This window comes from Bos indicus, chromosome 1, assembly GCF_029378745.1.
Source record: "Bos indicus isolate NIAB-ARS_2022 breed Sahiwal x Tharparkar chromosome 1, NIAB-ARS_B.indTharparkar_mat_pri_1.0, whole genome shotgun sequence".
NCBI classification, from domain to species: domain Eukaryota; kingdom Metazoa; phylum Chordata; class Mammalia; order Artiodactyla; family Bovidae; genus Bos; species Bos indicus.
In genome coordinates, this window is record NC_091760.1 from 30,145,005 (window position 1) to 30,171,763 (window position 26,759).

General features: G+C 38.8%; 1 protein-coding gene across 1 annotated transcript in view; it reads right to left on the reverse strand.

The window, feature by feature from the left end:
• The window catches only part of GBE1 (1,4-alpha-glucan branching enzyme 1), a 312,452-nt gene extending 286,055 nt beyond the window's left edge, over window positions 1-26,397 (reverse strand). Inside the window, exon 1 of the mRNA XM_070786524.1 lies at window positions 26,026-26,397. Within this exon, the coding sequence (XP_070642625.1) occupies window positions 26,026-26,177 (152 nt within the window). The 5' untranslated portion in view covers window positions 26,178-26,397. The remainder of the gene's footprint in view (window positions 1-26,025) is intronic.
• Between the last annotated feature and the right edge of the window lie 362 nt (window positions 26,398-26,759).

Genomic DNA, 26,759 nt, shown 5'->3' on the forward strand with positions numbered 1-26,759 from the left:
ATCGTAGTTATCTGGGTCATGAAGATCTTTTTTGCATAGTTCTTCTGTGTATTCTTGCCACCTCTTCTTAATGTCTTCTGCTTCTGTTAGGTCCGTACCATTTCTGTCCTTTACTGTGCCCATCTTTGCATGAAATATTCCCTTGGTATCTCTAATTTTCTTGAAGAGATCTCTTGTCTTTCCCATTCTGTTGTTTTCCTCTACTTCTTTGCATTGATCACTGAGGAAGGCTTTCTTATCTCTCCTTACTATTCTTTGGAACTCTGCATTCGAATGGGTATATCTTCCCCTTTCTCCTTTGCCTTTTGCTTCTCTTCTTTTTCACAGCTATTTGGAAGGCCTCCTCAGATAACCATTTTGCCTTTTTGTGGGGATGGTCTTGATCCCTGCTTCCTGTACAGTGTCAGGAATCTCTGTCCATAGTTCTTCAGGCACTCTGTTTATCAGATCTAATCCCTTGAATCTATTTTTCACTTCCACTGTATAATCATAAGAGAGTTGATTTAGGTCATACCTGAATGGTCTAGTGGTTTTCCCTACTTTCTTCAATTTAAGTTTGAATTTGGCCATAAGGACTTCATGATCTGAGCCACAGTCAGCTCCTGGTCTTGTTTCTGCTGACTGTATAGAGCTTCTCCATCTTTGGCTGCAAAGAATATAATCAATCTGATTTCAGTATTGACCATCTGGTGATGTCCATGTGTAGAGTCTTTTCTTGTGTTGTTGGAAGAGAGTGTTTGCTATGACCGTGCATTCTCTTGACAAAACTCTATTAGCCTTTGCCCTGCTTCATTCCATACTCCAAGGCCAAATTTGCCTGTTACCCCAGGTGTTTCTTGACTTCATACTTTTGCATTCCAGTCCCCTATAATGAAAAGGACATCTTTTTTGGCTATTAGTTCTAGAAGATCTTGTAGGTCTTCATAGATTCATTCAACTTCAGCTTCTTCAGCATTACTGGTTGGGGCATAGACTTGGATTACTGTGATACTGAATGGTTTGCCCTGGAAATGAAGAGAGATCATTCTGCCGTTTTTGAGATTGCATCCAAGTACTGCATTTTGGACTCTTTGTTGACTGTGATGGCTACTCCATTTCTTCTAAGGGATTCTTGCCTACAGTAGTAGATACAATAGTCATCTGAGTTAAATTCACCCATTCCAGACCATTTTAGCTTGCTGATTCCTAAAATGTCAGTGTTCACTCTTGTCATCTCCTGTTTGACCACTTCCTATTTGTCTTGACTCATGGACCGAACATTCCTGGTTTATATGCAATATTGCTCTTTAGAGCATCAGACTTTACTTCCATCACCAGTCACATCCACAACTGGGTGTTGTTTTTGCTTTGGCTCCGTCTCTTCATTCCTTCTGGAGTTATTTCTCCACTGATCTCTATTAACATATTGGGCACCTACTGAGCTGGAGAGTTCATCTTTCAGTGTCCTAACTTTTTGCCTTTTCATACTGTTTACGGAGCGAGTATTCTCAAGGCAAGAATACTGAAGTGGTTTGCCATTCCATTCTCCAGTGGACCACGTTTTGTCAGAACTCTCCACCATGACCCGTCTGTCTTGGGTGGCCCTATACAACATGGCTTATAGTTTGACTGAATTAGACAAGGCTGTGGTCCATGTGATCAGATTGGTAAGTTTTCTGTGTCTGGTTTTCAGTCTCTCTGCCCTCTGATGGAGAAGAATAAGAGGCTTATGGAAGCTTCCTGATGGGAGAGACTGACTAAGGGGGAAATTAGGTCTTGTTCTGATGGGCAGGGCCGTGCTCAGTACATCTTTAATCCAATTTTCTGTTGAAGGGCGGGGCTGTGTTCCCTCCTGGTTATTTGAGACCAATCTATGGTGGATGTAATGAAGATAATGGTGACCGCCTTCAAAAGGCCCCACGCACTGCTACACTCAGTGCCCCCAACCCTGCAGCAGACCCCCGCTGACTCACGCCTCTGCTGAGATGCCTGAACACTCACAGACAAGTCTGGCTCAGTCTCTTGTGGGGTCACTGTTCCTTTTTTCCTGGGTCCTGGTGCCCACGAGCTTCTGTTTGTGCCCTCTAACAGTCTGTTTCCCCAGTCCTGTGTACGTCCTGTGTAAGGACTATAAGTTGGAAAGTACTAATTTAAAGCTTGGTAATAGATGAAATCACTTGAGGATAAAAACCTAGAGAAAAATTCTAACTATAATTATGTATGTGATACTTGCTCTCTCATTCTTTAGCATCATAAAAATTGTATAGCCAGGAATATAATGCCAAGGTCGCTTTATCATCCATAACTCCTTATTACCATCAATAATATTTACTGACACTTACTTCTTGCCAAGCAGTCTTCATACAGATTATCTCATTTCAAAATTACAATAAAGCTAGTATTATAATTCCTATATTAAAGATTTTGAAAATTGAGACTAGGGAAGCTCAATAACTTACCCATGTCACATAACTAATAAGCCAGGAAGTTGAAATTTGTATATAGGTCAACTAACCCAAGCCTCAGCTTTTAATTACTGCAAATCATGCATACATTGTCAGCCTATCAATTAACCAGTTTATACGTCTTAAGCAAAATACTTCACGTATTCTGTGTATATGCCCTCCAAAGTTAGAAATTTATCTAAATATTCATTATCCAGTAACTTTTCAATACTAGCATTTATCACTGAATTACTCTTATTACCTCCAAGGAGGCAATAACTGCTGCTCAAGAATAAAAATTATAGGCACATCTCCTAAAATCAAACATTCTGGCTGGTAAATATTGAGTGAGCTAATGCCTGTTGCAGGAGAGGCTGAATGTAAGAATCTAACTTTCCTTAACAGAAAAATAAAGTGGTTTACTCTGTCCATCAACTTAGGCAACACAATAATGTGGTCACACAGATTCTGCCGCTGACTTGATGTTTACTGAGAATGTTTTCATTATCAGCTTGAGTCTTTTCCATGAGGCTTCTCAAACAGGTAAACCAATATTTCCTTGGCATGTCACCATTTGAGGACTAATTTATATATTCTACTTCTTTAGAAAAATATTTCTGCTGACTTTCTTATTTTTAACCATAAACATATACCTAAATATTATATAAATTAGGCATGGCTTTTGCTTCCTATTTTCCCTGTTATGTGTTCAGTCATGTCTGACTCTTTGCAACTCCATAGACTATAGCCTGCCAGGCTCTTCTGTCCAGCGGATTCTCCAGGTAAGAATACTGGAATGGGGTTGCCATTTCCTCTTCCAGGAGATCCTTCTAACCCAGGGATCAAACCTGCATCTCCTGCATTGATGGGTGGCTTTTGCTTAAGTTTCTAAAATTTTTTTCTATAGCCCATAACAAGCAAGTAAGAATACAAATTATATTATAGTACTTTTATTTAATCCTATACTTTTCCATGTATTTGTCCAATTCACATCTGTATTTAATTTTAGCTTCAAGAAAATGAGATATGAAATAATATTAACAGTGGCTACTACTTATTTCAGTGTTTAGTATCTGACAGGCAACATGCTGAATGCCTTAAATACATCTTCCCACTAAGTGAATCCTTGGAACAACTCTGGCACATAGTATTTTTGCCTCATTTTCACATATGAAGAAACTATGGCTCCATGAAATAAAAAAGTCTCAATGCAGAGCCAAATTTAAACCTACTCTTGCCCCCAAATCCATGTTCTTGTTTATTATGTGCACTTCCTCCCTTCTGTAAGATGCACACACTCCTTCTGTAATAATCACTTCTACCGAGCCACTTGCTAACATATATTTCCTTGCATTAATTTTCTCCAGGGGATTACAAGAAAATAATTTCTTTCTTCAGATGTGTGGACATGTAAGTAGTAGATCCTAGATGAACATTTAGTTGGCAAAACAAATGATTTTCTAATTGGAAGTCTAAATCATGATTTGGTTGCAGTGAATTCCTGATATGTTAATTCTGTTCCACAGACAAAAGAAAAGAAAAAAAAAAGCTCTGAGGGACATAAGGAATGTGCTTTGAAGCACAATACAACTTCTACTGAAACAATCACATGATCACTAGAATACCTGTTTATTTTAACATGGGATATTGTAGCACAATGTGAAGATTACTAGACAGAGTTAAGCACTTACAAAGAGAAATTCTACCATCTTAGATAAGCCACTCAAAGTAGCAACAGCACAGGCTCCTTAATTGTAAAGCAGAGACAAAGGCATAAAATCAAACATAGCTGAAAAATGTGCAAGAATTTGATTGGCAGTGATACAATTTTATGCATTACAAGCACTACAGTAAAAAAAAAAAAAAAAAAGAAGAAGAAATTCTAATTCTTATAATAAACTAAAAGACTGATTTCATTGAGAACATAGGTAAATATGTTTTGGTAACTAATGTGAAAGAAAGAAAATAAAAGGAAGAAAGGAAGGAAGCAAAGAAGGAAAGGAGGAAGGGAAAGAAAGAAAGGAAGGAAAAGCCTGATAATCTTGGGATGGCGGAAGTAGCCAATACAGTCAACAACTTCAGGCATTCATTGGCCTTGCTACTCAAATTTTGATCTGGGAACTTGTTCAAAGGGCATATTCACAGGCCCCACCCCAGACCTACTGCATCTGCATTTTAACAAGATCCACAGAGGATACAGAGGCAGGGTTCTTGGCTATTTGTATTGTTAGAGAAAGAAAGCAAAACCTCACAACGACTTAAGCTTTCTCTTAAAATTGTCAATTCAGGCCTTATGATGTGGCTTTTGGCTAGTGACTGCAGCAATTTCTCTCAATTACAATTCTCTTCACCCACTCCAGTATTCTTGCCTGGTGAATCCCATGGACAGAGGAGCCTGGCAGGCTACAGTCCATGGGGTGGCAAGAGTCAGATATGACTTACTGACTAAACCACCACCACCACAATTCTCTTCTGCCTAGTATATTTGCAGTTCACCACTGAACAGCACAGTGGGGTTAGGGGTCCCCACCCTCCACACATAGGAAAGTCAGCATGTGACTTACAGCTGGCCCTCCCTATATGCAGTTTTGTTATATACAGGTTTCCTTTGTGATTTCAACAAACCTCCAATCATGTAGTAATATAGTATTTACTTGTGAAAGAGATCCACATGCAAGTGGACCAACGTAGCTCAAACCTGTGTTCAAGAGTCTGGCGTGGGAGCTACATCGCTTCAGTCATGTCCAACTCTTTGTAACCCCATGGACTATAGCCCACCAGGCTCCCCTGTCCATGGGATTCTCCAGGCAAGAACACTAGAGTGGGTTGCCGTGCCCTTCTCCAGGGGATCTTCCTGACCCAGGGATCAAACCTGCATCTCTTATGTCTTACGCATTGGTAGGCAGGTTCTTTACCTCTAGGACCACCTGGAAGCCCCTCTTAAAGGGTCAACTGTAATTAAAAGTTAGGTGGTCTGCAACAAATGACCTGGTAGTCAATGAATTTGTTTTGTTTTTGTGAAGGGTTTTATGTTTTGTTTTGGCTTGTTAAGAACCAACATTTCTTATGAGTGGACATCAGTTAAAAAAAAAAACAAAACTTTTCACTTCCATGACACAAGTGTAAGTGAAGTCGCTCAGTCGTGTTCAACTCTTTGCGACCCCATGGACTGTAGCCTACCAGGCTCCTCTGTCCATGGAATTTTCCAGGCAATAGTACTGGAGTGGATTGCCATTTCCTTCTCCAGTGGATCTTCCCGACCCAGGGATCGAACCCGGGTATCCCACATTGTAGACAGACGCTTTACCATCTGAGCCACCAGGGAAGTTCCACAGCTTACACCCTCCTAAATTCTCAATTGGCTGACCTTGGATCAGCCTGCAAACACCACCATTCACATATATGTACATATATATATATATATATATATATTTTATAAAAATGGGCTTCCCAGGTAGCACTAATGGTAAAGAACCCACCTGCAAATGCAGAAGGCATAATAGAAGTGGGTTCAATCCCTCAGTCAGGAAGATTCCCTGGAGAAGGGCATGGCAAACCACTTCATTATTCTTGCCTGTAGAGTCCCAAGGATACAGGAGCCTGGTGGGCTACAGTTCGTAGGGACACAAAGAGTCGGACATGACTGAAGTAACTTAGCACAGACATACTATATAAGAGTATGCATGCTGTGTGCTAAGTCCCTTCAGTGGTGTCTGACTCTGTGTGACCCTATGGACGGTAACCCGCCAGGCTCCTCTGTCCATGGTATTCTCCAAGGCAAGAATGCTGGAGTGGATTGCCATACCCTTCTCTTAGGGATCTTCCCAGCCCGGGGATCAAATCCACTTCTCTTATGCCTCCTGAATTGGCAAGTGGGTTCTTTAACACTAGTGCCACCTGGGAAGCCCCACATATAAGAGTATAACACTAAGTTATTAGCACCTCTTCTTAATATCACTTGACTTCTAATTGGCTGACCAGCCAGAAGATCAATTAATGTCCAAAGAACAAAATGGAACCAGAGAAAGCAAACAGGAGGAAGGAAAACAGGATACTTGGCTCAGATAAAAACACTGTTACTGTGAAAACATAGTTAATATCTAATAAGTGTATTAGGATCTCTACTCGTCATGAATTCATTCACTCAGGAAACAAATACTTTCTTTTCTAACAGGCTCACTGGAGTGGGTTCCCATTCCCTGCTCCAAGGGATCTTCCTGACCCAGGGATTGAACCTGAGTCTCCCGCATTGCAGGCAAATTCTGTACCATCTGAACCACCAGGAAAACAATAGACTCACTACCATACACCAATTCTACTATATGGTGCTACACAGAAACATCACAAGGCAACATAAAGAAATCAAGTACAAATTATTTTCAGCCTTTCATTCTTTATAAGGATGTCTGCAGATTTCTGATGATGAGGCAAAGAGGAAGATGAAAAGAAATGCCTTAGAGTCTTGTCTAAAACATTATTAAAATGAATGCTTAATTGTTGGTATGACAACCACTTATATTTCTCCTGTCTGGAGTAAGCATTGAATTTATGGTTGATTCTTGTAAGAAAATCTGAAATGCAGTGCGTGCATGCATGCTGAGTCACTCCAGTCGTATCCAACTCTGTGAGACCCTATGGACTGTAGCCCGCCAGGCTTCTCTGTCCATGGGATTCTCCAGGCAAGAAAACTGGAGTGGGTTGCCATGCCCTCCTCCAGGGGATCTTCCCAACCCAGGGATCAAACCCATGTCTCTTAAGTCTCCTGCATTGGCAGGTGGGTTCTTGACTACTAGCACCACCTGGGAAGCCCCCTAAAATGCAGTAAATGCTCTTAATTTTTTTTCCTTCTCAGCTCTTACATGAAACTCACACACGTTATTTTTCTCCAAAAAATCATTATAACTACTTCCAGTTGAGAAAAAAAAAAAAAAACAGTATAATGATTTCTTCCCATGCTACTCAATAAATGACTTATATATGTCTATAACCAGGCCTCTGCCTTAATTCCCAAGAACCCTGGAACATTCAATGGTTCAAGTCTTTCCAATTTGAAGATAACAAATTTGGGGAAACCTATGCTATTTATATTTTACCTTTCCCAGTACTTAAATTTAATGACACCCCCCCAAATCTACTACTTCCTAATTTTAATCATACAGTCCTCATCATTGAAAGTGAGTTCACTATTAAACGATCACAAGTCTGATGGCTTCATTGGGAAATCACAATGAACTTCTATTACATTGCCTAAAAGTGTTGGAAAAGACATCCACACACACACAATTTGTTTAAAATCTAAAAACTATTTTTTTTCTAAAAGAATCCATCACAAACAGAGCTAGAAAAAATCTTAGAGAATCATTAAAGACAATGTTTGTGTGCCCCTCAAATTCACATGTTAAAACCCTAACCCCAATGTGATAGTATCAGGAGGTAGAGTTTTAGGGATGTGATTAGATCAAGACAGTGGAGCTCTCATGAATGGGATTACTGTCCTTATAAGAAGAGATTAAAAAGAGCTTGCTTCCTCTTTCCTTCTCTCACTGCCAGGTGAGGATACAAGGAGAAGACAGACAGCTCCAAACCAGCAAGAGTGACTTGATCTTGGCCTTTCCAGCCTCCAGAACTGTGAGAAATAAATTTCTCCTGTTTAAGCCACCCAATCTATAGTACTCTGTTATAGCAGTCCACATTGACCAAGGCAGCAATTTATCAGCCAAACCTGACTAGTCACTGAACAGAGGTCCAGGCCACTAATTATTCAGCCAATTACTCTCACACACAGACACATGCACACACACAAACACACACAAGAAAATGCTAAGAGACTGGGATTCAGAAAGTTAAAAAAAAATAGAGCACAGAGTCAACAAAAGTCATACAGCAACCCAATATGGCTATTTATGGCTTATTCTCATTGTTACTAGGTCATAACTGAACCTTAATCAAACAGTAAAGTAAAATAAAACCACAATGGCAATAATAAATTGCAATTACCTAACAATATATCTATATGAAAACATCATTTTGATGTCATAAAATATTAAGTGCCTAAAATTTTAATACTATCATTGTATTTTCAGCCTGAACTTTCCATTAGTGCAAAATCGACTGCTAATAATGAATAATAGTAGCTTTACAAGTTTGAGAAATATTTTATTCAATAAAATGTTGGATTTTTTTTAAGCCTAAGAAAAAGTATTCAGACCTGGAATGAATCATGATGTGATCGAGCCTCGGTTGTATTTAAACGTGTAAATTCTGTTCTAAGCTTTTCCACTCCACTTGAGAAAGAGCAACGACAAGATTCCCAAATGCCAACACAGATGGAAGTTGAGAGGAACAGCAATGAAATTTAAAATGCAAACCATAACCCAAAAAAGAAGTATTCTTCCTTTCTCATTTTTAACACTATGCTGACTATCTCCCAAGAGAGGAAAATCCCCATTTTCTCTCATGTTTGTATACAGATATCAGCTCAGTGAATGGGAGAACTTTTATTTCAACTCAGACAAGGCATGATATAAAAGCCATTTTTATATACCCATAAATGCACATATATAATATACATGATGTGTACAAATGTATAATACATATTTATAGCATGGCCAGAGTTCTCATTTTATTTTAACCCTGAATCTCTCTATACATATAATTCCTAGAATGTCTTGAAAGCCTTCATCTTATTATAGATGTTTCAAAATCTATCTCAGTGCAAGCCATTATCAGCTAATGATAAGAGAACAATGGCTTTCCCTTGCATGCCTCTGTTTACCAGACTTTCCCCTTTAAAACCTAAATCCCTCAAGAGAATTTCTTTATTACAGGATTCAGACCCAAAATAGCTTCTTCTCGGCTTAAAATGCTATCGTATCTCAAGCCGAAATCAAGCCTAATTCTTGATCATTTGGGAAGGCAATCCAGGAAATTTGTTTCATTCACTTTTAAGATACTACCTTAAAAAAAGAATGTGCTGCCTATTAAGTGAAACTGAATGTCTTTTATTTATCAGTATAACAGTCTCTTATTCTAGCATGAATACTGTTGGAGAAAATTTTGTGGATGACTTTAAAACTTCAAGTGGAAAGTTAGAATTCTATTTATTAAGAGAAGTCTGGCTTACAATCTAGAAAACTAAAACAGATCTGAAATAAAATTAAAAACCAGGTATGTTGCCTCTTTAGTAATAAAAATGAAATAATAATTATGTGAGCCACAGTAACATTGACAAATAGAAGGCACAGTTATCTCAGCATTTGCTATGCACTAAACACACACCAAAAAAGACATTCCCAGCAAATCTATATAGAATGTTACCAGTGAAGGTGAATGAAGCCAGCAAGGATAGAAATTATTAGTGGCCTGGCTGGAAAAGCATGTTGGGCCTGAGGCAAAAGAAGTTTTTTAAATAGCAGAGTGTTCTGAAATAGAAAGCATGTTAAACAGAATTGCCCGAGGACTGTTAGGAAATGAAAAATTACACTAACTGCATTGGGAACAGCAGCCTGATAAAAGCACAATGCACAATTACAATCTTCTTCACAAGTAGTATTAGACACGAGAAAGGTTAAGCTGTATGTGGGAAAGGTTATGCCCACCACAGGCCACTACATGATAGAAGAATTACTTTCAAACGTTTCTAGGGACCCTCCAACAACTATGGCAATAAATATTTCTATATTTCTAATATTACAGAACAAGCTGGACTAGATCCCCAGTCAATATCTATTTGCAAAGCACCCCTGGCATGCAAACCTCTACTCTAAGCTCCATGGAAAACACTAAAAGGCAATAATGCATTCCCTCAACATATTCGTCTCTTCTTAAATTCAAAACACACAGCCAGCATCCCAGGGATGCTCAGTGAGTCAGCAAGTTCTGAGCAGCTACACCGTGGAAAACAGAAGTCTGAAGCTAGAAGGAAAACAGTATTCCACAGAAAGAATCTGACCGCTCATGAGGGCAGATACTTTCATAAACAGGAATGTTTTTAGCTACTATTACAAGGATCACTATTAAGTATGCAAAGTGAGTAGGTACAAAATGAGTTAAAAGTATGAAGGCTGAAGAAACTATCATCTAGAGGAAATGAAAGCAAGCTGTGAAGAAAAGTGCATAAAACCCAAAACATGTACGTGTTCATGCACACAAACACCACAATGTTGTCATTACTTTGAAAAGTGATCAAGGAGCAATCCTTCCAACCCTCTTCTCTTCTAAGCAGAGACCAACTCAGGAATAATGCAAGTCATAATGAGTCACTACACATAAGCAGGATTCTCAGGACAAGGAAATTAGGAACAGCTGTTACTTGGGCTGAGTCAAAGTGAGGCTGCATATCCCCAAAGGTCTAGGACTATTAGAGCACAGAGGAGCCACCTGATCTCAGTTACTTCATCAAGAAGTACCAGATTTACCTTGGCTGACCCAGGTTTTTGTTCTGTCGTGTGTGTGTGTGTGTGTGTGTGTGTGTGTGTGTGTGTGTGTGTGTGTGTGTGTGTGTGTGTGTGTGTGTGTGTGTGTGTGTGTGTGTGTGTGTGTGTGTGTGTGTGTGTGTGTGTGTGTGTGTGTGTGTGTGTGTGTGTGTGTGTGTGTGTGTGTGTGTGTGTGTGTGTGTTGTCTGTCATGGGACAGAAGTAATGCATATAACATGTGAAAATATGATACAAATAAGCAATCACATAAATGAAAAGGGCAAGGTGGACAAGCCATGCCAAATAATCTGGGGGAAATATGGCTAAACACCCTCAGGGTTTAGTATTGGCATATCTCCATGTTAACATTTAAGCCACCATCCATTTATCTTTTTTCAAGTATTAAAAAAAAAAAGTTACCAGTCAATAATTTCTGACTCCGAGTCTCAGGCTAAATCAAAATCTCTCCGGGTCTACTTGTTTCTGCTACCATGAACACAGGGCTGATCGCATCTTTCTCCCTTCTTAATCTTCCCCTTCAGTGTCTTTATGGGTCATACCAACTCTTACCATAAAAAGCTCCTCTTTGAAATAAACAACCTAAGGCTGCATTCTATAATATGGCAGCCACTAGCCATATGTGGTTACTGAGCACTTGAAATATGGTTAGTCCCAATTGAGATGTGCTGTAAATGCAAAAAACACATCACATTCCAAAGACTTCATATGAAAAACAAATGTGAAATATTTCATCAGTAATTTGTTAATGCTGACACAGTATATTTTGAATACACTGGGTTAAATAGTATATATTATAAAAAATGATTTTATCTGTTTCTTTTTACCATTTTAATGTGGCTAATAAAAATTTTAAATTAAATGTATGGTTCATATTATATTTCTATTGGATAGAGCTGATCTAGATGAGATACTTATGGTGGGGTCAGGCAGAGTCATTCAGTGTTCATCTGCATTTGTGCAACCTTCCTGACTGGGTGATACTCATCAAAATGTCCCTCTGACTTATTCAGAAATAGGTGTCCTTAACTTACTTAGGAACTGCCTTATTGCCTCCAAAAATAGTCCACCATCCCTTCCAAAAGGGGCTTATCTGGTACAAAGAAACATACCATTATGTTATCAAATATGATTTATAAACTATTTTAGAGGCTTCAGTTCTTACACAATGTAGCAATTCTTACACAAGCACATTCTGCAACTGAACCATTTTTACAAATAAACTTCCACTTAAAAGCAACAAAAATGGGTAAAGTCAAATTATAATTCATTATGCAGTCATCCTTCAGTATCCACACAGAACTGGTTCCAGGACCAATTCCCCCTACTCTCTACAGATACCTAAATCCACAGATGCTCAAGTCCTTTATATAAAATGGTGTAGCATGTAGTATTTGCATACAACCTATACACATCCTCCTACACACTTTAAGCCATTTCTAGATTACTTATAATACCTGCTGCTGCTAAGTCGCTTCAGTAGTGTCCGACTCTGTGCGACCCCATAGACCGCAGCCCACCAGGCTCCCCCATTCCTGGGATTCCCCAGGCAAGAACACTGGAGTGGGGTGCCATTTCCTTCTCCAATGCATGAAAGTGAAAAGTGAAAGTAAAGTCATTCAGTCGAGTCTGACTCTTAGCAACCCTATGGACTGCAGCCTACCAGGCTCCTCCATCCATGGGATTTTCCAAGCAAGATTACTGGAGTGGGGTGCCATTGCCTTCTCCACTTATAATACCTAATACAACGTAAGTATGTAAATAGTTGTAAACACAATGTAAATGCTATGTAAATGGTTGCCAGCACAAAGCAAATTCCAAGTTTTTCTTTTTGGAACTTTCTGGAATTTTTTTATTCCCAAATATTTTGAATCATGGTTGGTTGAATCCTCAGATGTGGAACCTGCAGACTCTGAGGACCAACTGTGTTTTAATTTAACATCTTAACTATCATATCCTTTGACTCTTTCCAAAAAATGAGTCCCTTAGACTTTGTCCACATTGAAGACTAAGTCCTCTCTTTATAAAGAAATAATTTCAAGTGCTTAAGGTAATTCAAGTGAATTTCTTTGTTCTATGTACTCCCCTTCCTTAACAGAACAGGACATGGTTTTATTTGTCTTACAATGCATTTTATGCACAAATATCTTCTATAATCATGTTTACTTATAATCTCTTCAATTAGAGCTCCCATCAAGTATGATGATGTGTGTGCTCCGTCATGTCCAACTCTGCAACCCCATGGACTGTAGCCCACTAGGCCCCTCTGTCCACGGGGATTCTCCAAGCAAGAACACTGGAGTGGGTTGTCATTTCCTCCTCCAGGGGATCTTCCCTACCCAGGGATCTAAACTGTGTCTTCTGCCACAACCCCTGCACTGCACATAGATACTTTACATCTGAGCCACCAGAGAAGCCCCTCATCAAGTAGGAAGTGTATCTTTTATTTGTTCCACTATCATATAGAAAAATGTCTGGGACAAAGACGATAGCAAAAATTGGTTTGTTAAATAGAAAATTAAGCCAACAGCCTGTAACTCATATATCCATGTATACCCTGGAACAATATATGTGGAGAATAATTTTCTTTATGTGATCACTATATCTATCTTATCTTAAAGACCCCTATTCAGTGAAACTCATGATAAAAATGTAAGAAAAGTAACTTTGATACTAAAATAAAACCACTTTTACTGAAAATAAGTTAGAAAATCATTGTGACCATTGAAATAAAAATCTGATTAACAATACTAGCATGCATGCGTACATGCTAAAGTCACTTCAGTCTTGTTCAACTTTGTGCGACCCTATGGACTGCAGCCCTCCAGGCTCCTACATCCATGGGATTCTCCAGGCAAGAATACTGGAGTGGGTTGCCATGCCCTCCTCCAGGGGATCCTCCTGACCCAGGGATGGAACGCACGTCTCTTAAGTCTCCCGAATTGGTAGGTGGGTTCTTTACCACTAGAGCCACCTGGGAATCCCAAAACTAGTATATATGGATTGTTATTTTCAAAAACCTAGAATATTTGCTTAAAACTAATTTGGCCCATGACAAAACTCAGTTTTGAACTAAAGAACTAAACACACTTTGCATTGCTCCTCAAAATACCATCTGATTAACAGTAGCATCAGCACCATCTGTTCAGTTTAGTCACTCAGTCGTGTCTGACTCTTTGTGACGCCATGAACTGCAGCACGCCAGGCTTCCCTGTCCATCACCAACTCCTGGAACTTGCTCAAACTCATATCCATCAAGTCAGTGATGCCATTCAACCATCTCATCCTCTGTCATCCCCTTCTCCTTCTGCCTTCAATCTTTCCCAGCAAACAGGGTGTTTTCTAATGAGTCAGTTTTCTGCATCAGGTGGCCAAAGTATTGGAGCTTCAGTATCAGTCTTTCCAATTAATATTCAAGACTGATTTCCTTTAGGACTGACTGACTTGATCTCCTTGCAGTCCAAGGGACTCAAGAGTCTTCTCCAACACCACAGTTCAAAACCATCAATTGGAAGCTTCTTAAAAATGCAGAATCTCAGGCTCAATGCACATAAAATGATGTTTACATATATTGTAATAAAAATTATTATCATGACAATGATGATGTCTATTTATTATTATCAACAGAGTTTTCAGAAATCTCTTTCAGATGTTTAGTGCCTCAGACCCATCATAGCTAGTAATCGTTGTAGAATGTACAAATTCTCAGAAGTTCCACTTTACTTTTTTGTTTAAAGTGGATAAATTTTTAGCTATCTTATTCATAAATTTTGCAAAATAATTTACTAACAAACAAGATGTTATGTTTCATCTCATAACATCTAACCAGTTTGCTTGGAAACTGACATGCTCAGATTTATGATTATTAATAGCACAATGAATCCTGATAAATATCAAAATAAATAGTAAGACTGAAATAAAACCAAAGGCTAATCTCAGTCAGATTAAAAAGCAACTAATCTTGGGAAATATTAATATTAGCATTACCTTTGTTAAAATTTAACAAATTCATTTCTACAAATGAGAGTATAACATAAAATTTTGGAAATTGACCTGTCATTGAAGTCAAGTAAACAGACACATTGAATGAATAAAATATTATTTTTCAAAGTAATATAATACAGAACTGAAAAATATACAGTACTGACAAATGAGTAGGTTCTAAGTAGAAGACATTAAATAAGAAAAACTTTGGAAATTAAAATTAAAATTACAAATCCTATCTGTATAGAGTAATATCTATATGTATTTGGAATATAAATCAATAGGATAATGCTATAACATGATAAAAAATATGCAAATTAAAAACTGTAAAAATTCTCAAGTAACTACTTGAGGATAAATTATTATTATCTTTCACAAACTATTTTTCTTCTGCTTCCTAAAGTTCGATGGGCTGCCATATGATAATAACCAAAAGTTAAAACAAGATCTTAGAAATAAGAAAACTGACAGGTTAATTAGTTCCCACTGCTTTTAATAATCTAGAATATACATAAAAATTGTCATCATTTATATATTTCAGTTAGACCTAACTAAAAGCTAATTTTTTTGATCAGGTGGCTCCCCAGTATGTCTGTCAGAGTTTAAAGGTGAAAGTGATTCCTTAAAAAGGAATTTTTTTAAAAATCCCTTCAAACCTTAAGCAAAAATTAAAATGGATCAAATGTAAAATGTAAAACAATAAAACTTCTAAGAGAAAACATCAGAGGAAATCTTCAGATCCTAGAGCTAGACAAAGAAATCTTACAGGTGACAACAAAAACACAACCCACACAACAAAACAAAATCAATAAACCGATTTCATCAAAATTTTAAACTTTTATTTGTGCAAGACACTGTTAAGAAGATGAAAAGGCAAAGTTACAGCCTAGGATAAAATATCTGCAAAACAAATACCTGACAGTGGAATTGTATCTAGAATATGTAAAGAAGTTTCAAAATTCAAAGATTAAAAGAAAGAAAGACCAATCCAGTTAGCAAATGGACTAAAGATGGAAAGAGACATTTCACCAAAGAGGATACACAAATGGCAAATAACACTTTAAAAGACTTTCAACATAAATCAGCTATTATAAAAATGCAAATTAAAACTACACTGGCCTATCACTACAAACCTAATATAAGAGCTAACATTTTTAAAAGTGCATTACCAAATGCTGGGAAGGATGCAATGAACTAGTTCCCTCATACAGTTCTGGTGGGAATACAAAATGATACAGATACCATGATAAATAGTTTGGCAATTTCATACAAACGTAAACCTACGTTTTCTATTGTTGTTGTTCAGTTGCTAGGTTACATCCGACTCTACATGACTCCATGGACTGTAGAAGAACCGTCAGGCTCCTCTATCCATGGAATTCTCCAGGCAAGAATACTGGAGTGGGTTGCCATTTCCTTCTCCATTTACCATAGGACCCAACAATTACACTCCTACATAGTTCTCCCAAAGAAATAACATCCAAATATAATATATATATCTTAGCTTTACTGCAATATTTTTAATAGCCAAAAACTGGAAATAATCCTAATGTCCTTCAACAGGTGAATGGATTAACTGTGGTAAACCCATTCAATCGAATACTATTCAGTGACAAAAAGGAACAAACTACTGATATATGCAATTTGAATGGATCTCAAAGGCACACTCTGAGTGAAAAAAAAGTCAACTTCAAAGATCATATATTCTATGATTTAATTAATATAACATTCAAAAAAATGGAAAATATTAGAGAGATATAAAACAGATTAGTAATTGCCAGAGTTTAGGGATGGAGGGAATGGGAGTAGTTTAACTATAATGAATGTAGAGTTCCTTTGTGGTGATGGAATGGTTCTGTATCTTCATTGTAATGCCAGTTATATGAATGTATACGTGTAATAAAACTGCGCAGAAGTATATGTAAAGACTGTTGAAAACTAAATAAGGTCTGCAGATTGTATCAATGTCAATTTCCTGGTTTTGAAACTGCAATACAGTTAAGCAACATATTACCACTGGGGCAAGCTTGGCTATTAGGATAGGAACCTTCTCTGCACTATTTTTGCAACTTCCTGTGGTCTGTAATTATTTTGACATAATTTTTAAATCCAGTCTAACACAATTCACACTGTATTTTTTACTGTCCTCTAACTCTAAAGTTACCTTAAACCTACCATAACCAACTTCAGTTTTGATAGCATTCTTATTTCTCTGTATTTCCTGCTTATGTGTTGTATTTCTGAGTAGAGGTTTCCTTAATACTACATGGATAGCACATAGTTTTCAATAAGGGCATTTTAGGGAAGTGAAGCAAAAAGGGACTCATTCACTTCACCCACTCCTATCACTAGCAAGCACAATTTACACAACTAAAAGAGCACTGACAACCAAAATGGTCCAGAAGATGAAAGACTCATACATGTAAACAAAAGCACAAATAAGTAAACAAAAATATCAGGGGTTATTAATGCTGAAAAGTAAGAACTAGAGGAGGAAAAAAGCTTGGAAATGACAAACATGAATTTGGTTGTGAATCTCTAGAATCCTGGAAAAATCACCAATCCTCTTGAGAAAAGACTGTAAAACAATGAAAAGGCAATGGTAACTCACACATTAGTTACTCCTGACCTCCAAAGAGCAGTATAAAATGATCATGGGTAACAGACTTATAACCTCTTAGGAAAAAAAAAAAAAAAACTAATATGACTCCACATATATTAGTGATCTATTCTGATATCAAAGAGGAATCATTATGCTGTCTTCATTGTCTAAGACAAAAAAGGAGAATCCCATTCTTCCACAAATTGCTCATTATTGTCAGAGAAGAAACACTGAACATGCCTATGATGATAAAACCTATATGTATATGTTAAGTCTGTTGAGGTATGTTCTGAAGAACAAAGCATACGCATCTTAAGCTTTTAGAAGAATAGTGTAAAAGCCTATAAACTTGTATGTAGTTAGGTAACAAAAGACAATTCATAGTTTGAAGACTGAGCATTAACTAACTTATCATCTTTAATTTAGTTTTTCTTCTTTCTAGCTCCACAAATACAATATTCTTCAAATAACTTAAAAATAAAGCAGATCATTTTTGAGTGAGCCCAAGAGAAATTGGAAAAATTGTTAGTAATTGATAAACTCATTTCCTCTCAAAACATCCTCATATTTTTAAGAGTAAAATACCTATGAAATTTAAAAGAGAAGACAGCAGTGCTCCCCAAATCACTGGGCCAGGTCACAGAGGTGAAACAAATAGGTTCATCTCGGACTAAAGCAAGCACAAAGGTCTGTACATGTTCCAGGAGAATAATTCAGAAAAATACAGATAGGGTAGAGCAAAGTGAAAGCCAAGCCCCAGAGGCTGGTGATTCTGAGGGATTTGGCTACAGACTTCTCTTCAAAGTGGAAATGCCTGGATTCTGCTCAGAAAGATTTGTACTCAGATATGATATTGGGGAACTATAGCACAATCTCACTGGGACATTTCATCTTTAGCCAGATATGGTCTCCTCACTGGAGCAAAGGAAAGAGCTGAGGGAAGTTGTGATAGATGAGGTCAAAGGCATTTCTCAGGAGAATATGTGTGCAATGGAAAGCCCATTGATTACGCAGGCTCACTTTCAGCTAAGGATGGCCAAGAGATGGGACAGCTCTAGTCAATAATTTGCAAACTCAAAGAATGAGATGGAGTTTACAGGTAAACTAACACATGCTTGGCTAAAATGGACATAGTGAGTTGGCTTGTATTCCTGCTAGGAAGATAGATATGGTCTCAAGATATGCCCAGCCATCTTCTAAGAGTAAAAATGAAAACCATTTGCTAAAGATAGTAGAGGCCAAAGATAAATGATGAATCAATGCTCAGGACCAAATCACTTACCTTCACTTTCTTTGTGAGAAATACAAACTTCTATGTCCATAAGTCACAGTTTGTGGGATTTTCTGTTCTTTGAGGGCATGTTTGATTTCCGTTACATATACCTAAATATGTAACTGATTTGATCATGTTCAATAATAGGGAATGTACTTGTATTATGCAGTTATTCATAATTAAATAATATCTGTGACTAGTTGCTTATCATTTATGAAAATAAAAATAAATTACATTGATTATATTGAGTAGCATATGATTTTAGTAGTAAAAAAAAATATTTCTCACTTGCTAAATATTTAGAAAACTTCAAGTTACATATATAAGAAATATATATGCAGACTTGGTTTCTGATTATCGCATTCTGGATTATCACCTAGAGGATATACCCAGAAACCATCTAATGACAATTTATTCCTCAAGGGATCTACTAAAGCACACATGAATATTTCATTCCTTTGTTTTATGTATCTTATCACAAATTCAAACATACTGAAAATAACTGAAATCATCAGATAAAAAAAGAGAGGATAAAATAGACAAGGTAAGACATGAGATTTAAATTTTTTATTAATAGATCATAAGTTCAGACTCCCACTAGATAATTCTCTCATTTGCAAAATTTTAAGCTGCTATTATATATTTTTCCTACTTATTTTCAAAGTTGTTTCTGCTATTAGTAAACTCGGTATGACCATTCCTCCAAGTGTCCAGAGTTCAGGAGGAAGAAATTCCCTGCAGCTGATTGATGCCCAAGAATATGAACACTGAGCAGTCACATGAACGAAGACAAAAAACAGAAAAGGAAGATCAAGAGAAGAGTGACTTTAGGTTTCCACAGTCGAGCATTTACCTCTCTCAATAAAAGGAGCTTTGTGCTCTTTACATCCCAGCACTCATCTTGCCTTCAGCTTGTAGTAAACTGGCAATTGGTTTAGGATTTTGTCTCCATGTTAGGGATCAAAGTTTAAACATATTCTTTTCTTCTCCATTAGATTATGATTAAAACTACCATCTCCTCACCTCATTCATACAATTGCACTGTTGGTAAAGAGAAGGCTTAGGGTAAAGATACTGTTAAGCAGCAAAGAGCTGTAGGGAATTTCTGGTCAGGAATTTCAGGATACAGGATTAAAGCTTATCTTTACATATATTCCTCGTCCTCAAGACACCCCTATGAGGTGAGAGCAATTCATATTTTTCTGAGAGAGAAACTAAGGTTCACAGAGGTCGGTTGACTAATTTGCCCTTGAGTGTGAAGCTATTTAGCATTCATGACAGGTAAAATTCAAACTTCATTTTGCTCTTGCACTTTGCAACATGGACACTCTACCATATGTTCATTTTTTTCCATATTACATGTGAAGAAACTAAATTTAGGATCTAAGTTATTATGATCTTTTAAACAATAGAAATCACTACATTAGGATAGTCACTATAACTTAATGCCAACTGCACAATAAATTAGTGAATGTAAATTGTATAACATATGTCTAAAGTGAATTTTTGCCTTCTTTCGATGTACTGGGCTCCTGTTACCCTAAACACAAAACAGAATAGGGCTGATTTTGGATTTTAAGATCAAAAAAATCTGGACTCAAAACAGTAGTGAGCCTCTACTGATAAGTGGACATCAATACAAAAAGAGAATCCACTCTTCAGTGAAATAATAAAGTCACTTTAGAATGAAAGGCACCTGATAGCAGCAGTTCTCTCCAATGAAAACACTCATGTTTTCCTTTAATATCTCTATACGCATAATTCAAGTTGAGCACATGCTTTCAAATACAAGCAGCATGATATACTTATCAATCTAAAACAATAGCACATTTCACAGGGTCTGTGTTATTATCTCGATGATTAACTGGGGTCAGCCTGGTGGGAGCCGAACTGAATCCTCTGAGAAGTTATCACTGAGTCGTTTCTCAAGAGATGGTGCAGCAGTCATTCTCAAGAGATGGTGCAGCAGGCTTTAGTTTAGAACCTACACTACCCTAGTTTAGAACCTACACTAGACCAAATGCTCCATGGAGTCATTTTAAGGCACTTTGAAAATGAGAAGAGGTCAGAGCCTCTTGCCCATCACTATAAAGAATTCAGGAGTGACTCAAGAGTTAGTACAGATCTTAGCTGCAAAGAACAGAAGAGCAGGCCAGGTACAACTGGTAATTTTTGGATTCTTTTTTGCCTTCTAGAATATGGACATATTCTAGAGTTATAGACTTTTTTCGAAGTCTACAACTTGGCTAGACACTGAGAAAAGTGCACCATTCAGCTACAATATAAAATTCCTGCACCGTGAGAATCAATTTTTGGTGTGGCTGCTGATATACAAACTCTAATCTACATTCTAATTCTGATTAGACACCAGTGTAAAAGCTATTTTCATTTTTAACAAAATAGGGATGTTCACTGTAATTGTGATACTTAACAGAGTTGGGCTCACAAAAACCTCTCTTCCCATTCTTGAGCATGCAATTTGACCTGAGGCTCTCTTCAAACTGAATATTTCTTCAGTGATTAAACCCATAGTCTCTGTGGATATGGAAATATCTAATTAATAACAAATTTCTTTATTTCTCCAGTTATTTTTAGCTTTTTACTTGAACATACATTCCTTTACCCTAGACACACAACTCCTGGTAACTCCTGGTAACTCCCTTCTTCTCTGTCCATCCATCCTAGCTAACCTTTTTAGCTTAAAGTGAGCTGACCTGAGACTTACTGGTGTAGAAAAGAGAAAAGCAAATGCAGAAGACATTAATCCGTTCATTCAACTACTATACTGTTTCCTATAGACCATTTTTACAGTCTGAGAATGTAACAGCGAGTAAAGAATATGGACAATGTACCCACCCATAGGAGCAAATAATGTAGGGGGAGACACAACAGAGCAAAAACACAACTGGATTACAGCGGATGATCATCCTTACAATGCAGGTTTCCAAGGTGGTGGGTAAGAGGTGGGAAAAAGGTTTGAGGCTGAGAAGAGGTCAGGAAAGGCGTGTAATTCATCTCTAGCCTGTGTCGTCAAGCATGTACAGGCACTAACAAGACAGAAGCAAAGCATGCAGCAAGCAGAAGAAAGAAACTACTAGAGCCACAGCCAGAGCCACAGCTAGACCAAAACATGGTCTGGTGTCCAGGACAGAACAAAGTTCCAGAAAACTTCAAATTGATATTCTTTAAACATTTGGTAACGATCTATGCAAGTTATTCTAGTGATATTTTGGTGCCCCTTATAGAATAGTCTGCAGACATCCCAGCTTCCTCTTTACATTGAGCCCCATTCTGATTAGATGGTACCCAGTGAGAAGGAGGGTACACAGATGATAAAAAAGTCAACAGGGACCAGATAATAGTCTTCTAGGTCAGGAGAAAGAGACCACACTATACTTTAAGAGCCATGGAACTGTTGAGAAGATTTCAAAAGAGACAACAACTGTGAGCTGTTTTTATAAACCAGGTTAGAGATACTAGCAACTTGAGTATGAGCATAGCAGTAGGAATACAGTGCCACATATACTTGAAAGTAGCTAGGAGCTACTGTTGATTAGACTTGGAGACAAAAAGGAAAAGGAGAAAGGACTAATTAATACCATACATGGAGAAAAGGTATAAAAGGATGATCAGGCTTGGGATGAAAAACCCTAAGTTCAGTTTATACACTTTGAGTATTATACTTACAGTACATCAAAATGCAGACACTGACAGTAAGACCAGAAGACTAAGACCAGGGGAGATTTAGGGTGAAAACAGATGTGGGCAGCCTCTGTACACAGATGGAATTCTTGGGATGGATGAGAATGCCTAGGGAAAGTATGCATATAAAATAGAAATACATAAAGGAACCAAACGAAGAGCCCCGAGAATCTCTTATATTAATAATCTGAAAGAGGCTAAGGAGAAACCACTAGAGATAATGGGAAAAAAGCAAAAGCTACAGTATCATGGCGTCAAGGATCTAATAAGTGGTCCAAAATGTCCAATACTAGAGATAAAGAAATATGCGCTAAATTACCAAGAAGTCATTTTTTATGAACTTGTTGAAAGAGTTTTAGTAAAGAAAGATTAATTCCAGCTACAGCGAGTCATGAGAACAACTCATCACTGGGCCAAATCTCAGGTTCTTCATGTGTAAAACAGGAAAAACAAAAAAGCACCCACTCTTCCTACCTTGTAGTTCTGTTACAAGGATTCAGTACTATAATATATATAAAAGTTACTATATAAACTTTAAACAGAGGGTATATACAAGTATTACTGCAACTAGGTTGTTCATCCTGCTGTTAAATAGGTCTTCTGTTCCACCCACACGGTTGAGAAGTCACATTTGACTTACACTGGCCAATATATGAATCAGCTGAAGTAGCTGATTGCTAAGCAAAACCTGTAAGAAAACAGTGCATAGTTCAACATTTTCTCTGTTCCTTGCCACTGACACTTTAGAAACATGTTTCAAAATGAAGGCTTCATCAGCCTAGATCCTTGAATGACTGCCATGAGAAGAGCCCGACTCCTGCTGGCATGTAACACAGGGACAAGCAATTAGTGCTTGTTTTCAAGCACTAAGATGTTTGAATTATGATACAGCAACTAATTGCCATATAAATAACAGGGAAAAAAAAAAAGCAGAAGGCCAAAAAGAAAATCCTATCTTAGGAGGTAATCAATGAGACATCATACGGCCTATCACACAAAATAATGTCTAATTTTTATTTTATGGCAAAAAGTAATTCACTAATCATCACACTTGATTCAAAATTCTTATAGTTACAGAAAAGGTAAGAAAGAACAAATGTATATTGAGAAATTTCTAATGAAGACACAGTCGTTGGAGAAGAATAAGACAGTCCATCAGTGAGAAACTGCCTCCACCATCATTGTTATACTGGTGTTATTTGCACTCTAAATTTTCTCCACTGCTTAGTAAGCAAACTTTGCACCTATGTTTGGTTGTATATTTGTGTTAGGCCAAAGATACACTGCCTGAGTGGATGATTAGAAATGAACAGAAAATAAGAATAGTAACCAGAACCAAACTCTATGAAGGAGAAATTCTTTTATTCTTCAAATGCTAAAAGTTAAAGTTACTCCTGCCAAACACTAAATTACTATTTGATATGCCTAAATGGAACATGTGTGCTGGAAAATGGCAATTACTCAGAACCAAGGCCAGAAGTAGTATTCAGGTCAGAATGAGGCACAAGGACCCATTGGACAAGCTTTTTCATCAAGAACACTGGAATGCCCCCACGTCTTTATTCTGGCCTTTGTCCCTCTCATTAGTTCTGACAAACCATGAAAGCACATCAAAACTGCTTCAATCCCAATGGAGTTGAAGTGAAAGAACATTAAAGAAACACTTACCAAGGGATGTTTATCTACCTGTGACTTTTTTTTTAAACAGAGAGGAAAAGAAACATAGACAAAACATTTCCATACCTCTTCTTTTAGAAATGTCTTATGTGTCATTTTACAAAGCATCCAAGAAAATTAGTGTCATTATTAATAAGAACATCAAAAAAAATCTGACCATCATCTCTTGCTCTAAAATTTTTTGACTATTTCTAAATCATATCTAATCTTAAACAATGATAATTACATACTCAATTTCTCTGAAAGCACTACTGCAAAAACTGAAGGCAATTCACAAGGTTGTTCCCCAAATGGCTTATATAAAGGCCCAACATCTGATTAACTGAGCAATAACTCAAGGTGACTCCTTTGAGGAGATCTCACGGCATTAGGTGGCGCTAGTGTTAAAGAGCCCGCCTACCAGTGAAGGAGACATATGACACATGGGTTCCATCACTGGGTCAGGAATATCCCCTGGAGGAGGGCATGGCAACCCACCCCAGTATTGTTACCTGGAGAGTTCCATGGACAGAGAAGTGTAGCAGGCTACAGTCCATAGGGTCGCACAGAGTCAGACACTATTGAAGAGATTTAGCAGGCACCCGTGCATTAGGCTATACAAGCTCTGGAATAAAGTGTTGAATTCAACTGTGTCCCTTACTTTTTGTTTCTAAGAAAGTGAAACTGCTCTGTCCTGTCTGACTCTTTGTGATCTCACGGACTGTAGACTGCCAGGCTCCTTCATCAGTGGGCTTTTCCAGACAAGAATACTGGAGTTGGTTGCCATTTACTGCTCCAGGTGATCTTCCCAACCCAGGGATGGATCCTGGGTCTCCCACATTGCAGGCAGACTCCTTACCGTCTCAGCCTAAGGGACCCTTAATAAAGAGGTGCTGAATAAGTAACAATGCCAGGTCATCAACCTAAGACTTTCTTTTCCAAACACCAATCAATTGTGTTTCATTATCCCCAATGCTGCTTCTTGCTAGCAACTACTATTAAGTATTCTACTTGAAACTATGACTAGGTATACTCTGCTGCCAAGGTAGTTTTGAAGTGCCTCTGCTAAAAGGGCAGAAACCATTAAATCACAATGTGCTTATCTCACAAATATAACTACTATAACAACTATTTTAGTCTTAAAAATTATACCTTTTAAGTTGAGCTGACAACTTTAAGAGGAGATAAGCTAAAAGTATACTAAATCGGCATCTAGAAGTTTGGCTTTACTTGACGTTCTCCATCTTCAGGATGACAATGCCAAACACGGATTAAGAGGGTTAAAAGGGGGGGGGGGGGGGGGGGGAAGGGAGGGGAGCAAGATGACCAAGATACATTTAATCATCTCTGAGAGGAGAAATATTAACAACGGGGCGGGGTGGGGGGAGTGGGGAAGCTGCCTGAAAGAATCCTATTGGATGTAAAGTCACAATATTGGCTATTAAATAAACGAGTAAGTTTTTAAAGCGCAGTTACACAGGCCGGGTGTTGTGCACACGCTAATTCACAGGACCACCCTGGTGCATGGAAGAATCATTAAACCTGCAGTGCCACGGCCTCCCTCTGCATCAGCACCTGAGGAAACGCGCAGGCTGGCAGCCAAAGCACACACCCAGTAGCACAAAATCGCCGATTCGAAGGGAGGAGACAGGGATGAGTAAAGTTTATTCAGCACTTCTGCTTCTAGGCGGGCGGTAAGAGTTGTCAACCCACAACTCCGGAAGCTGCTGAACCCAATTACTGAACTCAACCCTTAGCCCACGCTCAGAAGCTGCAACCCACCAAGTGTGGGGCGGGGCCGGCGGGGGTGGAGCCGACGAGGGGCGGGGCCCGCACGCCCAGGAGCAAAGGGGCGACGGGAGCCCAGAAGACCTGCTTCCTGGTTCAGAGGCGTGGCGGGTGGGGGGGTTCATGGGGGGGATGGGGGGAGAGCTCCAAGGTCGGGGGCGGTACCTGCGCTGGAAGTCCGGAGCGTAGGGCTTCAGGTACGGGTCTGTCTCTAGAAGGCGGGCTAGTTCGGGCACGTCCGCCAGAGCGGCGGCTAGCGCCTCCTCAGAGCATTCGGCCCCAGCCGCCTCAGCCGGGAGACCTGCCGGAGCCGCCATCTTCCGCCGCAGTCCGAGCAGCCGAGGCCCGAGAGGGTCGAGTGGAGCCGGAGCGGCCGCGGGAGCTTTAGCCGGGAAGAAAGCGGCGAGAGCGGAGCCAGAGGACGCCCGGGCGAGCCGAGGCGAACTGTGGAGGCCCAGGGCTCTTTATAGCCGCATGGGACGGCCCCCTGTCCCCCTTCCTCCCCCCGCCGGCGGGGAGGAGCGGGGCCGGAGTGATCCCCAGACGCACGTCCCGCGAAGGGAGGAGGCGCCCAGACAGGCCCCTCCGCCTACTCACGCGGCTCCCACCTGGAGGCCGTGGAGACCTGCCCTTTCCTCCCTCAGCGGCTTCGCCGGGGGTCCTGGCAGATCTTGACCCACCCTGACCTTATTCTTAGCTCCGCAGCAACTTAGCTCCCTCCCCCCCGCTCCCCCACCCCTCAGCTTTTCTTTTTTAAACAACTCTCACTGGCAGCATACCTTCCAGATGGATGTATGGGTTTTTGGAAGGAACTTTTCCTCTTGAGAGTTTTTTATTGTTAGCTGAGTGTTTCAGACAGTTCAAGAATTCACTGTGAGGGGAACAGTGAAATATCTGTT